The 17,317-nt window shown below is 32.6% G+C and overlaps 1 protein-coding gene across 1 annotated transcript in view; it reads left to right on the top strand.

Annotated features, from left to right (window-relative positions):
* LOC145293001 (chaperone Ric-8A-like) overlaps positions 1-16,210 on the top strand; it is a 75,144-nt gene extending 58,934 nt beyond the window's left edge. Inside the window, exons 11-15 of the mRNA XM_080139256.1 lie at positions 1,814-1,878; positions 3,773-3,855; positions 6,772-6,922; positions 10,980-11,099; positions 15,611-16,210. Coding sequence (XP_079995382.1) covers positions 1,814-1,878; positions 3,773-3,855; positions 6,772-6,922; positions 10,980-11,099; positions 15,611-15,731 — 540 coding nt within the window. The 3' untranslated portion in view covers positions 15,732-16,210. The remainder of the gene's footprint in view (positions 1-1,813; positions 1,879-3,772; positions 3,856-6,771; positions 6,923-10,979; positions 11,100-15,610) is intronic.
* Positions 16,211-17,317: the final 1,107 nt, after the last annotated feature.

The following is a 17,317-nucleotide window of genomic DNA, read 5'->3' on the forward strand; positions in this document are numbered from 1 at the left end:
GTGAGGGCCCCAGCTTGCAGGCCTTAGGGAGTGTGGAGCCACCCTTTAATTGCCATTGCTCCCAGGTCCACTCTGACCCGGAGTGGTACCACCTGTTAGGGTCCCAACTATGGGTTAAATAGAATACGACTTAAAAAACAAATATACTATATTAAACAATCGTTCTTCAAAATCACCAGATTCGCCATTAAATAACCTGAAAAGGGTTGATATGCCGTAAAACAAAACAACCAACTAAAGCCTTTAAAAACTGAACCAAAAATCGACACCATTCATGACATACCATTGCATCGTGATGCTATCGACTACCTCATACTACACCCATGCAACCAGAATTGCAAAGAAATGTTGAGGAAGTGATATATGTAGACAGGTGATAGGGAGGCCAGCAAATCTATTGAACTCCCTAGATTGTAAGGTGGCCTGACTATTGGTGGTCAGTTTCTGGATGGTTGGCTAATGATGAGCTGAGCAAAGAAGTGTGACGGAAGTTGTCAGTTTCAGTGACCAGCTGAAAGTGACTGAGAAAGAGATGGAATGATCAAGGATCAGTCAAAGTTTGGCTTAGAAGAAATTGGGGTAGACCCATGGATTTAGACTAGACAAAGTCGACAATCTTAAAGAGGTCGTATGACAGTTGATCTTAAACTGAGATTCTGTAATTGAAAAACTGGAACTTAACTCGGATATGGATGCTAGTGGCAAGACCCTAATGACACGCAGACATACACTCGTTATGAACAAGTTAAATATACAATGTATATATGTGTGTTGTACTTTTATGTGAGTCTCTATTACTTTTATTTTGTACAACTTGTAGACCAGTACAATCATCCTCTTCAATCGCCAATATGTGAGACATGCCTAGAAGAATAAAACTAAGGAAACCTATGAAAAAAGCATTGGGGTCAACAGTTGACCCCAAGTGTTAGGAAGTAGAAAAGAAAAGAAAAGAAAAAAGATAACAAAAGAAGGAAGTAGGTCATCGGATAACAAAAATAGGAAAAAGAATTTATCACTAGACAATAAATAGGAAGGTATACAAGAGAAACTTGACATGGGATTGTTGGCCAGGCCATTGTAACAAAAGGGACTGAACAATGGACCTGGAATATATTTAGATTTGGTTTGTGGGTACTTTAGGATTGGCAGTTATTTATGAGAATATTTGATTGACTACCTTAGAAGCGTTTTTTGACAACAATTGACCAACAACAATTTGGATTTTGGACTCCGAGAAAGACAGATCATCATTCGGAGATCCCATTGGACAAGTGAGAGCTGGACGCAGTTGAAGTATGATTGTGGCTTGGAGCAGATGGAGAGATGAATTGATCAATCGACTAAAGAACACAGCCTCAGCAGTAAATATACGTGTGACACCTAAACATTTAAAGGATTGGAGATGTCACACATGTAACCAAAGGATAACGAATATATATGTAAAGTGTCAGAATTTCTTTTGTGTCCTGTTTTTATTTTATTTTTATACATGCGGACCTGTGTGCTCTCCTCAACAGCCACCAGTGTGAGAAACAATGACAATACGGCCATATCAACGAAAAATACATGGCACACAACGTTTGAGGTTGGCGAGTTGTCGGCAGAGGATACGTGGTGTCACATATATTTAAAAATAAATAGACATTGCTCTTTATTATAGAGGAGAGGATGGTTATTTATTTTGGTGACCCTCAACAAAAAGAGCAGTATTTCACAAAAGTCTAAGCATACACTTGTGATTAATGATGTTCAGAACAGTAGTGATTGCAGTTGGATGAATCATAAATTTTTTTTTTTTTTTTCCCCCCAGGTTTTGCCACATTTGCGTGATGAAGTAAGGAGTCTTCCTGAAGAAGGAGATACACTGAGAAACAGGTAAGATTCACATTCAGTTTTTTTTTTGTCCATTGTAAATAGTAACTAAAGCAAAACAAATCTGGCTGTCAAAATCGTGTTGATAATAGCTGAGAAATAATCTTAATTTTTTTTTTATACTCTTGTTCATCTCAAACAAGGTATATTGCCAGTTGGACGTAATGGGGCTACTATTTGGGGCCATTTCTACTGGAGACTGTGAGGAGATAAGCAAGATGTCTGTTCACATTGTATATAAACTTCTGCATGTTAATAGAGACATGGAAGCAGGAAACAGGAGGGGAATTCCAAAGTCTTGCAATTCAAGGGAGGGAAGAAACTATTAGAGTAGAATTCTCTTTGGGATCTAGTGATCTCAACAGTGAAGGGGTGGGATTTTGCTGCTAGACGAGTGTGTCGAGGAGGTACAAGTTTCAATGAGTTCATCAAAGCACATTCCACTAAAATATTTGTAAAATAGGCACAGGGATGCAATATTATGGCGATGGGGCTGGAGTTTTGCTGATAGTGTGGGGCCTGTTATATCAGAGACTAAGAGAGAAAGACTAGTGACAAATGCACCAGCCCAGATGTTGCGACAATACTTCATGCATGGGTGAATGGTGGCTTTGTAAAAATATAGGATACTCTCAAGTGTGAGTAATTTTCTAGCATGGTAAAGGGAACCCACCTTTGCAGCAACCTTGATAATTCCTCAATTTATTGGTTTCAATTCATGTTGCCTGTGAATGCTAAACTGGGGAGTTTGAACGATGAGCTCTCAGGTAGGGTGTTATTAGTCATACCTATCACTGCTTGAGAAGGCTTTTTATAATTGTTAAAGGAAAGAAGCTGAGGCTCAGTAGCATTAAATGTTACCATCCATTTACAACCCCCATTTCACTACAGGCTGGATGCTGTTTTCTAAGGTTTCTGCCATCACTTTAAATATGTGTACATCTGTGGTGCTTGCTTTTTAGTTGTGCTACTGCAACATAGCATGGGAGATTTCTTCGATCTCACACAAATCTTCTGTCAATGTCTTCATCAACTGAACTAGCTGTTTATTTGATGTGCATATTGTTGGTGACGTTTAGTTGTAAAGATGGTTGTGGTGATGATGTATCAGCCAAAGTTTGTTTTCTTTTTTCCTTTTGTAGCTGCAAAAATGTAACAAAATGAAAAAAATTCCCAACAGATATTTCCCCAATCATGATAGATGAGATTCCTCTTATTTACTCCTCAAAATGGTTGAACAAAAACAAAACTTCAACAAAAAAAAACTAAAAACACAGCACTCAGGCTAAAAGAGGCAGATTTTTCTCTTTTTTTTATTCCGGACTTCCTGTCTGTGACATATCCGGACATGTACACCTAACCTCTAAATTTTAATGGAATTTTCCACTCTTTTAGTTGTAACCTCAATGGAAAATATTGTTTTTAACATTATTTTCATACAGATAACCTGGCTATGTTCTCCTGTACGCATTTTGATTGAATGAAAAACAAAAACTGAATTTTAAACAGAATTAAATACAAGATACGGTAAAAATGAAAGAAAATAGGCATGCAAACTTATCTGGGTTATAACAAATTTTCAATCTTGCTTCTGAGGTTTCATTGCCAGAAGATATGGTTGTGAGCATCTTAACTGAATTGGTGCAAGCTATTTATAGATAAGAACATGAAGGTTTTAGCCAGGCTGGCAACTTTCATTTTTTCTCTCTGAGGACAGAACCCTTGATTTTCTTAATGGTTGCTTTCAGTCTCTAAGTTTGTGCTTATCATTTGTCTAATGCCAAAAACGAGGTAACTCACTTTTTATTATTCAACTTTTATGATTGATGTTTTTTGTTTTCATACTTTAGCTGCCAAATTAACATCCTCATTATATGATCGAGTTGTTTATTTACAGACTTTGCCGATTATTGACCAACCCCAGCCCTCACGTCAAGCAATTGGTACCAGATTTTTTGTTTACATTATGCAAAGAAAATGGTAAGTAACATTTTTTTTTTTTTTTGTCATGAAGTTGATATAACAAATTAAATTGTCTCCAGCTAAGATGATTGTCCTTATTATTTATGGTGGTAAACAGACAGTGTTTTTTTTTTTTTTTTTTTATTAAGCAAAATGTTATCACTTTATCTGGTTTGTTTACGGTGGTAAAAACACAGTGGTTTTTTTGTTGTTTTTTTCTTTTTGTTTTTTTTTTTGTATTTTTTTTTGGAAATGATACAAATTTTGGAACACTTATTTAGCAAAACAAGTTGATAATAGTGATAGCTTGTGTATTCTGCTGATCTGTGTTATCAGTAATGTTGCTGTTTTTGTTCCTTGTGAACATTACCATTTTCAATTAAGGGAATAATCTCACCAGTGTGATATATTAAAGTGAAACTATTTATGACCCCAAAATTTTCAGCCATTCTTTCATTGTAACCATATCAGTCTCTAGTTCCGGTATTGTACATCTCCCTATACTCAGTGCTTCTGCATTTAACAACATGTTTTTTTTGTGAATGTTGCCTCAGCATATCTCGGAGGCTTATGCAAACTGCCACAATATGGTGAAATGCTCAACTAATGAAAAATCACTTTACTAGGCAACATTGCCAGGAATATTTCTTCAAGAATCCTCAGCAGATCAGAGGCCTAAAGCATAGTGTTGAAATTGACAAATCCTTCAACAGGAAGAAACACGTTGGAAGGTTCATCGAACTGCTCTAGGTTTTTGGAAGATATGACCCCACCGAGTAGAGGGTTTTCCTGGTGACAGTACCAAACCGTAACACCAAGACCCTGCCTTCTATAATAAAGAAGTATATTCTGTCGAGGATGATGGTCATATCCGACTGTTGGAAAGCCTACAGCAAATTAGGATTAGGTTTCTAACACCTAATGGTGAAACACTTAAGTTTTAGTTTTGTAGACCCTATTCCTAAGACTACTACATGTCATATGGAGAAGATGCGGAAGGAGGCAGAACACAACAAAAAATGATGTGGAACCTGCTGAGAGCTACTTGTTAACTACTTATTAGAATTTATGTGCAGACAAAATTCGCAAAAATTTGCTTCCATAAAAATTCCTCAAAAAAAAAAAAATTACATAAAAAATACCCGCCCCCCCCCCCAAAAAAAATATAAACGTTTTCAAAAACTTTTCTTACAAAAAAATCTTTTTTGCAAAAAATTTCCATTTGTTGCTACACATTATGTAAAGAAAATGTTTATTCATGAAACCTATGCAAAGTTGTTATATTTTTATTTGTTGTATTTCCATATTTCAGAAGTTAAAGTATGTAATCAATAAATCAATTAGGAATGTACTGAGTTCTTTAAGTAACTCTGAATTATATAAGACAAAACTATATAATTGAAACTCGTATCATGTTTATTATGTTTTAATGTCAAACTAACTTTAATCGACCCAAATCCAATATGTTTTTATAAATACAGACAAAAACTTTCAATTTGTAATTACTTTTCGTAAGGGTAAAAAAGCTGAGGTTTAATAATTCTTTAGATCTAAGCTTTGTTTTGAATATTTGCTCCACATTAACTTATTCATTTCAGCGTACAAAAGCGTTTTAAACAGATAAACTTACTACTATTGCTTCAAAATAAGTAAAATAATTTTTTTGTCATTTTGTCTACTTGGGACTTTTTTTCCTACTACCAATTTTGTGATTTGGAACAAACTTGGTGATTGGTTAAGTCTATGTCTATTAGCCAACCAAAACACTTCAAACACATTGGTGACTTGACAAAATTGTTTGTTACTAAATTTATTTTTGGTTCTTCATCAGTAGTGGTGTTTAGTAGGTAATTTTTCAAAATGAAAATAACAAGCTAGATAAAGTATGAAAGCGATAAAATGGATAGGAAATGCATTTTTTTTTTTTTTTTTTTTCTCGACTTTTCTGGATTAAAACCAGATATATTAAGATAGATTCAAATATTTACCAAGTGGAGGTGCTAGTGTGATTACATGAGTTAGGCATGGTATAAGTTCAGATAATTTTTGCTATTATTAACCAGCAGAGCATTACCTTGGTCGACCAAGAGAGTCAGAGATATGCATTGTAATGATCTATGGAAATGAAATCTGGTCATACACGGAGAGAACTGATATTAGAAGTATATGATTGATGTGTCTTAAAGTAAAGTTTAGTTAGAAGAAGAAGATTAAATCTTGGCAGTATATGGAGCTGTCTGGAGACTTTGATGGTATGGACATTTTGAAAGAATGGATGAAAGTTCTTGGGTTAGTAGATGTAGAAAAGTTGAGGGTGCAGATTCAGTTCATAGAGGAAAGCAAAAGAAAACATGGATCTGAGGGATAAATAAAGACCTGACCAAAGATAGTTTAGTTTCGAAGTCAATTTCTTAAAGTCATCCTACACATGCCAGCATGTAAAACTGAGATTAAACTGAATATAAAAAAAAAAATTGCTTTACTTTACATCATAGATAATGAAACAAATATGATATATAATAAATGTATCTGAAGGATCAAATAGAAAAAAATAATTTTATACTGACCATTCAACTCTCTCCAAAAAAAGGTGATGGTAATCCCTGGAATGATACTACATTATCTATACTACAAAAAAATAAAAAGGAGATAATGCCTAGGAGGATAATTACTACACTATACCCTCCTTCCCAAAGAAATTTTAGGAGTGTATCACATTTCATACTCTTCATATGTCATCAGAGAAAAATGATACACATTTAAATTGAACTAATCATTATTTATTTATTTATTTTTTTTTATAAAAATTGAGCCATGTTAGTGATCAAGTCTAAGCATATTAATCTTTTTTGGACAACAATAACATTAATGTTAGGAAACGCTCATTTAGAAGTATAATGTAATCAAAATTAAATTTCCTTTTTTTGTTTGTAGTGGATCGTATGGTGAAATATACTGGTTATGGCAATTGTGCTGGCTTGCTTGCTGACCGAGGCCTTTTGCTTGGTGGCCATGGGAAGATCGCTAACTATTCTAGTGAATCTGAAGACTCCGAAACTGAAGAATATACGGAATTAAAACCCAAGTAAGTTGGAATATTGCTTTATCTTATTTAAAAAAAGCTTCCACAAGGAAATAATCCATTTTTTTTTAAATTTTATTTTTATAACATTTAATTTCAAATTTAGTCATTTCTGTCAATAAATTTTATGGTTTAAGTTATTTTTATTAGATTAATTTGTTCCATATTTTGTAAATAAATCATTTACAAATGAAAATATTCTATTTAATCCAGTGAAGGGATTCTGAGAGTAATGATGATTAAAATGTGACTTCACATTACCAGAAGCTCCCAAATTTGGGCCTCCATATTTGATGTAGTTTAAGGTCATAGATAGTTTGAACAATCAATAAAGTTGAGAGTAAGGTAGGCAAATGAATAAATATTTAAAAAAGACAAAAGAAAAATGAATTTCAAGTGAAGTGGTTGCGGAGGTGAACACTTTTCTAGTGCTTTAGTGTTGTGTCAAAGACCAAGTATATTCATGAAAAGTAACCATGCTTTAAATTTGTATTAAAACATTTTTTTAAGAGATTAATGTAGTTTGCTTGAAGTATTATCTAGTATGCATATGACTTGCTTGGTGGAAGAACGACGTAAGCGCCAGTTGAAGTTTTTTTACAAAATAGAGATTAAATGTTTGGAGTATAATGATACTTTGAGACTTTAAATGAGGTTTAATAATCATGTAATAGAAGAAATTTAATAACTATTTAAATACGAAGACAATCATACAATATCATTCTTCTAACATAAATTACAAATTTAACCAGATATAGTTATAGACCATATAGAGGTCAGTGAAGTGAATAATATAGAACGGAAAAACACTTTCTAATGAAGATACTGACATATCTATGCTAAATTAAATTATATAAATATACAAAAATATTTGCTGCGATATGTTTATGGTGCTAATGTTAGATAGTCTAAAATGTCATCTTTATCAGTCTGATTGGCACTTCGATTTTGTTCTGTTTTATTTTTGTAATAATCACTGTGAATGTTTTGCATTAATGCAGTTAAATTTCCTAATTTTCACATCTGATAAAATCTGCAAATACTTTGGTTGCAAGGAAATGTTTGTTAGGTTAAACACAGTTGAGTCCTAAGATTTTTTTTCTCTTTTGCAATCTAACATGGTGCCCAGTCACAGAACTTTTGTATGTAGTAATAATAACAAAACCTTCTTTGTACTGGTGTACTTATTTTCACACAAATACTTTGAATTCAGCAATGATTATTTGTGATTAGATTTTCCTTGATATTTTACATGTTTTGCAATAAAATTCTCACCATTTCAACTTTTGGCGCTTACATCGTTTTTTCCATATATATAAGTGATTTATAGAAGGCAATACAATGCAGAGATGTAATGGATCAACACAAACGGAAGCTAATTAAGACATATAATGGTGGAATGAGCTATTCAAGTTCACTTTTTATCAATACAATATATATTTTGTAATACTTTTAACATTGCATTTTGTTCTTACTTGCATCAGTGTGGCTAGATGAAAGTTCCTTATTATATGATATTTCGAGAAAATTACCCTTCTTCATATATATGTGTTTAACTTTAGTTCAAATGTGCATATTGTATTGTATTGTGTAAATTACCTTAATAATTTTTTTTTTATAATTTGGATATATTATAAAGAGCTAACTCCTATTTGCCATAATGGTTAGTGTTCGCTAATGGGCCAGGAGATCAGGGATTCTATCCTTAGTCAAGTCGTACCAAAGACTTAAGACATAGTATTTGATGTTTTCTTTGTTAAATACGTAGCATTTATAAGATGAGGATCAAGGGTAAGTGCAGCCATCCAGAGAAATGAGTGGCACCCTCCTTTACATCTTGGTGTAGTAGATAATGAAAAGGAAACCTTCAGTCCTTCTCAATTAATGTCAAGCTGTAAACAACTACTTGTACATATTTGGTATTACCTGGCAGTCATTTTGCTTTTTTTGTTAATTTTTATTTAACTTTTCTGGGTTTTTTTTGTTTATCAGATTATAAAAAAAGTAAATTTAATACTATTTTGAAAGTTAGTAATCAAATATTATTGTATTGTTTAGTCATTTAGATAGAAGAAACTGAAATGCATTTCGGTTAATTTTTTTTTTTACAGAATCAGTTGTTTTAAAGGATTTTTAAATTTCATTTTATTTTACATGATTCCATTTTTTTTTATTTTATTTTAATAAATATTTGATTAATCGTGTTACGATAAATCCTAAACAAGAGTCCTATATTAGCATATATCTCGGACACACATCCTATATTATGACACGAGCTGGGAGAACTTAATTCAGGAGAAATCCCTTGTGCATAATCTTATGATTCTACAAAATTATCAGTATCTCCCAACATTCTCGTAACGTGCTAATAAAAATAAAAATAAAAATGTGTCAACCTTGAGATGTTATGACATGTTGTCTTAGGTTCAGATCAGCAGCATCATAGAATAACCAAGTGAAGTACACAGATGGCAAAAATGACGAGCATAACAACTGAGGGGTTATATATAGAAAATGCTTTTATCACACAACAAGGTTCACTCTCCCCAAAAGAACAGGCCAAAGCAGGATAGAACATAAGAAATTGGCAAAATAAAACATCTTTTTTTTTTTTTTTGTGTTTTTTTTTTAATATATATATCATATGAAAATGATTATTTGAGTTCAAACACAAATATAAGAAACATATTTAAATGTAAATGTCCTAAGAAATTAACTCGGTTGTTCATTGAGGATGGAAAGAGTCTGGGTTAGGTGTGGAAATAATAAACACAAAATAATTAGCTGATGGAAACATGTGGTATCCAAATAAAATAAAATGCTCGCCACCCAAAAAAAATAATCTCCCAATTACGAAGAGTCTCAGAATTTCAATACGCAACAATATAATCCAATCTTTGGTTCACATCCCCTTCGGCAGGATAAACATTGTCCTTTTCTTCAGTAAATACTTACAGTTTTCCTACAATAAGTGGTGCTTCGTGACAAAACAGAAGATCAGTTTTCTCACTTTACGTGAAATAAACATATCCTTCATGTCTCACTGCAACATAGCCGTTCCTCTTTTGTGACTTTGTGCTATACGTTTCCTTTGCATCCCTGTGCAAAACGGTTGAATCTGTATTCAGTTTACCATTTTCTGCTACATAGGGAAGTTTGTGGGTGGCCTTGCACGTTTCCATCATAGTCTTTGCATTTATATATATACCTTTATATGTATCTCAGCATAGGTTTCCAGAGGTCTACTCTTTTCTGCTACATAGAAAAGTGTGTGGGTGGCCTTTCCCCTTTCCATCATAGTGTTTTTACATAAATGTTTACATGCATCTCGGCTTGTGTTCAAGTATAGTTCTTTAGGTGTCTGCCCTTTTCTGCTATATAGAAAAATCTGTAGACTGCTTAACTCATTTTCATCCAGTTAACTCTTTGTGAGTTACATCTGGGCCTACAGCAATTTCTCCTTTTCTCATCATGGATTCATACGTGGCACTGTTGGTAAGACATTCGACTTTTCGTGTTCATTCAGAAGGCCATCGCATGTTATGAATGATTTTTCTCTTGATGGTTCTCGCTACACGTACTTTGATGTCACGCTGAAATTGATTCTCTTGATATTTCTGCTTGCTTTGTCTTTGGGAGGGTAGGCAGCGTAAGTAGATAAAGATATAAATAATGCAACAGAGGAATGGATGGTGCTGCCTGTATCTCGATTCTGTTTCACTTCTAAAACATGGGCGTTCAGAGGAGGGGGGAGCTATCTGTCTGGTAAATATAAAAAGATGGTGATTTGTCTTTTCTGCAATATAACCCCACCATCACCTCGTGTCACAATAGTAAATTAAAAACAAGATTTAATGTGTAATAATCAAAGTTACATTGATACATAAAACAAACACACACACACACACACACACACACAAAGTTCTTGCATAATTATATTCATATTAATAATCCATAATACTTAAAGTTGCTAATTCTAAACTTTGCTGATGATTTAAAAAAAAAACAAAAAAAAAAACTCAATGAACATTCTAATACTTGTATTTATTATTATTAACAGGATAAATCCTGTAACTGGACGTTGGGAAGAACAACGGTCTGATCCAATGGAAAATATGAGTGAAGAACAGAAAGAATACGAAGCCATGAAAGTTGTCCACATGATGGATAAACTTCAACAGTAAGTATATTAGAATTTATGAATCTGTTTATAAGAGATATGGTGTCTGTATATATGTGTAAGAAAAATAAAATGGAATAGGGGATAAACAAAACTTTGGTAGTTGTCCAGAATTCTCTCTGATATCGTCTGGTCATTGACTTCTGAATCTTTTCATTTCTTTCTGACCTTTTTTACCATCATCCTGTTGATGCTTAGCAAGAGTGAAATCTTTGTTCTGATGTGGATTCCAAGGAGAACTCTGTCTCTTCATCTAAGTTCAAAAATTGTTTGTAATCAAGTATTATGCAAAAAAAAAAATCTTCATGTAGACAAGATTGACAATAAAAAAAAAATAATAAATATAAACTTAGCTATTGAATATCGCTTGCACTCTGTATAATAATTGCCACTTGGATGTAAGGAGCTACCATTTGGGACCATGCCTAGGAAATATTAACGAGATGTTGGGTTACATTACATTTAAACTTCTGCATATCAATACAGTCAGAGAAGCAGGTAGCAGGAAGGGAATTCCAAAGTTTAATTGTTCGAGGAAAGAAACTAATAGTGTAAAAAGCTTCTTGGCATTTAGGGTCCTCAACTGTGAAGGTGTGTGATTTTGTTAAGCGGGTTTGTCAGGGTTATGTATGTTGAGGGGGCACAAGTACAATGTGTTTATCTGAGCACATCTCATTAAAATATTTGTAAAACAGGCATAGAGATGCAACATTGCGGTGATGAGGCAGAGGTTGGAGCTTTTAGATTGGACCTATTAAATTGGAGGCTGATCTTGCACATTTGAATTATTGTGGAGTTATCTGCCTTTGGTTCTTCAAGATAGCAGGGCGAGACAGTCCCTTTTTGCTTACTCATAAAATTTAATTTTATTAGTTAAAAATAAAACTGGACAAGAACCAAAAATTCTGAATAACCTCACTATCCAAATATATTTTCTCCACATCTGAGTTCTCAGCCATCTCAATTGTATAACACTTCTTGCACACAAATTGGTTATCCTCTCTCAACTTACCAGTAATTTCATTGAACTTTTTGTGTACCCAACACTAGCAAATACCACAAAAGATTGAATTGTTGTGTTATTTTATAATTTAATTTTTTTTTTAAACAAATTATAATTTTTGAAAGTTTTGGATTTTTATTTTATTCATTCCTAACTCTTGCACACTAGTATCTGCTCCACCCTTTGCTCTAGTAGTATCACCAAGATAACAAAACAAAACTTTTTGAACTCCCCCCTGCCTTTACCAATAGCTTCCTTATCCAGATATGATTTCTCCACATCTGAGTTTGCATCCATCTCTTGTGTCTTTTACTTCTTGTACATAAACTGAGTAGCCTCTCTCTCAAAAAAAAAAACAAAAAAATAATTCCACTGCACTTCTTGTGTACCCAATGTACACCACAAAAAATTGAACCCAACTCTTTCTACAAACTGAGCAAGGGATTTTTCTTCTTTCTCTGGGATTTCCCACACTACAACTGGCATGAGATATTGGTAGAAAAAAAAATGAAATGACTGTTGACATTAGTTAATCAGCTCTACTTATGTATTGAGCACTTTTGGAATAAAAAATATAAGTGTATATTCATGAAACAATAACAGATAAGATGTAACTCCTCTCTGTTTATTCACAAATGGCTTGTAGGGTTTTGGAGATAAATCCCCTCCAACCATATATGTGTGTGTGTGTGTATATATATATATATATATATATATATATTCTGAACTTACATTACCCATGGTAATTGGTTAAGTGTGTTCCATTTTGATTAAAGAGGGGGGGGGCATTAACGTTGGCTCAAAATTCATAAAAAGAAAATAAGTTGACTTTTTTTTCCATTATCATAAAAAAATATTCTTCGATAAAAACAGTAATATGGTTGCGTTCACTGAAACATATTAATCTATCCATCTCTTTTCTTGGGTTTATGCCTCCCCTCCCTTTTCACAATCCATATCTATCTTAACACCTTTCGTATCAAAGGAGACAATTCCTCCTAACAAAATAAGTTAAATCTTATTTGCTTCTCTTTCTCTCTCATTTATTCATTGAAAATGCTAATATATTTTTATATACCTATAGACACTAGTGTTTCATGCTTATACCGTCATCAGTGCAGGAAATGATGATCGATGCTGGTCAAATGATTCAAACCCTGCAACAAACCCATCTTTGGTTTCGTTAGCAAAGAACATATCCCAGGGCTACCATTCATCACTACACAAAATTAAGGGAAATTTTAACATTAACAAAGATTAACGTTAAATACAATCTTAGAGTGATCAAGTAACAGTATATATATATATATCATCAGAAATAACTTTATATATATATATAAAAAGTTATTTCTGATGATCTAAGAAGATTATATCTAGACAGTATAAAGCTATGTGTGCGGAACAGGAGACTTTAATGGTATAGCCACATTTAAAGAAATGGATGAGAGTTCTTGAGCTAGTAGATATAGAATAGTTTAGGTATCAGATTTTAATGGTGAATCCTCCGACGAACTGCAAGTACTTGTACCCTCTCGACGTAAACACCCCCGATAAACCCGACAAGCAGCTAAATCCCACCCTACACAGTTGAGATCCCTAGATGTAAGAGAGCTTTCTACTCCAGTAGTTTCTTCCCAAGAACTGCTAGACTTTCGAATACCCTTCCAGGTCCCTGCTTCCCCAACTGTACTGAAATGCAGAAGTTCAAGTGTAATGTGAACAGACATCATGTAACTTATGGCCCTGATAGTATCCCCCTACATCAAAGTGGCAATATGCCTTGTTTGGAGTGAAAATGTAATTAAAAAAAAAAAAAAAAGTTCACAGGGGAATTCCAAGGAAAATATGGATGGAAGTGATCAAAATGCACTTGAGAGAGGATAACTACAAACCTTGTCAAAGATAGGTTAGTTTGTAAGTCAATTTCTTAAAGCAGTGCAACACAAACAAGCATGTAAAACGGACATTAAAAAAAACATGATGATGATGATGAGTCATGCATGTGTATGTGTTAATATATGTGTATCAAACAGATTCACTTTTATACTAATTAAATGATGATGATATGAATTTTGGAACATGGCTTCTAGTTGTAAGCTATATTTAGTTTTCTGCAGAGTAGATAAAAATAAAAGGAGTGAAAATCCTTTGTAAGATTCAGTTTGGGTATTTTAAAGGATTTTTAGGGGGCACAGACTCTCATTTGAAAATTCAAATATTTCAGATTAGCTTTGAACTTGACATTAATTAAGCAAGATTGCCTTAATTTCAATTTCTTTTTACCACTGAAGTTCTAGCCTTAAATTTAGATATTTTCTAAACTATAAATCATATGGATTTGGATCAAAATTCGAATAAGGATTCTAGATATGAGGTTTAGTATCATTATATCTTGATTTTACTCTTTCTTAAGGGACATAAGTGGTGTGAATTTGTTCTGTGTGGGAAATTCATTTTATACGTCCTGGGACGGATATTCTTCTAGTATATAAAGTTCTGAAATTTTATTTTCTTGTGCTCATATATTCATTATATATATTTTTTAAATTAGACTTTTCATTACTTTCTAACATATTTTTATTTATGTTATGTTTTGTTTTTCGTTTTTTTTTTATTCTTGTGCAGAATTCCGCCTATATTAAAAACAAAACTAAAGAAAAATCTGTATGATGTACGTATCAGTGACGAAACAAAAATATATTTAAAAAACTCGCATAACTTGTTCCTGTAGTTTTTTTTTTTTTAATAAAAAAAGTTATCGGAATTCATGAACATTATTACAAGAAAAATCTTGCAAGTTTGACTTATTGTAGAGTTATCTATGTTTTTTTTTTATTTTGTTTTATTTTTAGATTGTTTTTAAAATGGCGGACAAGATAGCTGCTTTTCGGTTACTCATAAAATTTGATTTTTCAACGCTTCTACACTATCAGAACGAAATTTTGGAAATCGTAATACTGAATTTCACATGAAAACAATTATATCTACGTATTCTTTGTATTTTTAAAATGATTATATCCAAAAATTACGAAAATCAATAAGGTAGAAAATTATTTATTAAAGAAAATAGAATTTGAAGAAAACAGTCGGATTTGCTTATATAAGACACAGGAGAGATCAAAGGAGGTAATTTTCCATTTTGATTTAAATAAGATGGCGGCAATTTTTCACCTTCTAACATGATTAAAGTTGTTTTTTTTTTATAATTTAGTAATATTCAGGTAATTTTGACTGTATAATTTGGAAGCTAAGATTGTATTTTAATAGAATTGACAAAAAAATCAATAAGAATCATTGTTTTTTTATCTGCAAACTCCATTTGTCGACTACAAAATTTTGTTCTGATAGTGTGAAAGCACCGATTTTTCTTATTTAAAAATAAAATTACTTGATCAATATACATGATTTTTGAAATATGATATTTTTGTTTTGTCAAGGCTATTGGACATAGTAGTTTCTCTTTTTTTTTGCATTTTTAATGTATGAACAAACTTTTTTCTCTTTTTAGGAGTGGTGTTATTCAGCCTGCGTATATGGGTGAAGACGGACGACCGACTCCAGTTTCACACATCTTAGAACTGGCAGATAAAATCAAGCTTCCTTCACAGGAAAATTCTGATTCGGATTAAACAAAAACAAAAAAAAAGAATCTCTTCTCGTGTATCTTTTCATTTTTTTTTTTTTTTTTGTGCATTTTTTTACATTTTTTCTTTTTGTTAAACATTATTACTAAAAATATGTTCCTCTTCATATTTCTCCTCATTTTTTCTAAAAAAAAAAAAAAATGAATAAGGTATACTGTGGCATTCCCCCCTTTTTTCCTTCCTAAAATCTGGATTAAAAAAAAATTCATATTAAACTATAACTATCAACAATCCCCCTTCCTTTTAATTCACAAGGAGTATTCAGCTTGCTGTATAAAATGGACCTTAAACAATGTTTATTGCAAGCAGTGAGTATAAGAAACTCCTGTTATTAAAAACGCTGCTATAAATTCGTTCTGATAAACATCATTTGGGGATCCACTCTACACAACATTAACATGGCAAGCAGAATCCTCCACAAAAAGTAGGGAAAATAAAAATTTTCTTAAATGTTTTCTTATAAACTTGTCGTCCCTTGTTTCATTTTTAGTGTACCATAGTTAGCCCAATTATTTTTGCTGGAGAACACGTCATACAAAACGAAATGAGGGAAAGACTTAATCATTCTTTTATTGAAGAATCCTCCTTACATTTCTTGTAGCATCTTCCCTCGTATGCTGGCTTACTGTTGAGAACTCAAAATGGCAAAACAAAATGAAGCTTTAACACTCATTTTATTTTTGATGGTATAAAAGTTGTCTAATACTCTTCCAGCTGTTGGACGAGAGAGGGGTCCAGGGTTAGAGGTCTCTCTATTGAGAGGTGTGTTGAAACCTAGTCCTGAAACTCGCATTCATGTTTTTCTATTTATCAGCCATTCAATTGTTTTTGTTTCTATAGATTCCTAATTAACCCATTGTTTATTTTTATTGTATTTGCATTCGATCACTGCATTCTTCATAAAATTTCAAAAACTTGACCTTACACACTCTTCAACTGAGGGTTTCCCCTCGGCACCAAAACCAACATTAAAAAAAGGAAGTTTTACTGCTCACTTTATTTTTGAGTGTATAATGTCTTCTCATACTTTTCTCAGTAGTCCCCCACCCTTTAGTGAGAGCCGCGTCAAAGACTTATCTTCGTTACCCTGTTCCAAAACTCACTTTCATGTTTTTCTAGCTATTCAATTATTTTTGTTTCTCTATATTCCTAATCAACACATAAAGTTTTGTTTATTTTTCAAATCTCACAAAATGGTTTACATTTAAAAACTTGATCTCACACACTTTTTTGTCAGAAATGTTATCACAGCCACTTACACCAGCCCATTCAATTTTGTTACATGTGTAATCAAAAGTTGTATTATCTGTAAAAAAGTTGAGATGTCGCTATATACCACAGATAATTTTTAAAACAAATGTCAATCTAAATGAAAAACAAATGTTAGTGATTTTGAAAAAATTATATATACACACACATATATATATATATATATATATATATATATATATATATTAATGTATGTGAAGTGGAGGAATTAAAGAGCATGTAATATTCGCTTTATTTGAGAATTTGTAATCCTCCCTCGTTGAATTATCACGTGTCATCAAGATTGTATTTCATCTGACGAT

Source organism: Euprymna scolopes, chromosome 14, assembly GCF_053919585.1.
Source record: "Euprymna scolopes isolate OS-2025 chromosome 14, ASM5391958v1, whole genome shotgun sequence".
Classification (NCBI taxonomy): Eukaryota; Metazoa; Mollusca; class Cephalopoda; order Sepiida; family Sepiolidae; genus Euprymna; species Euprymna scolopes.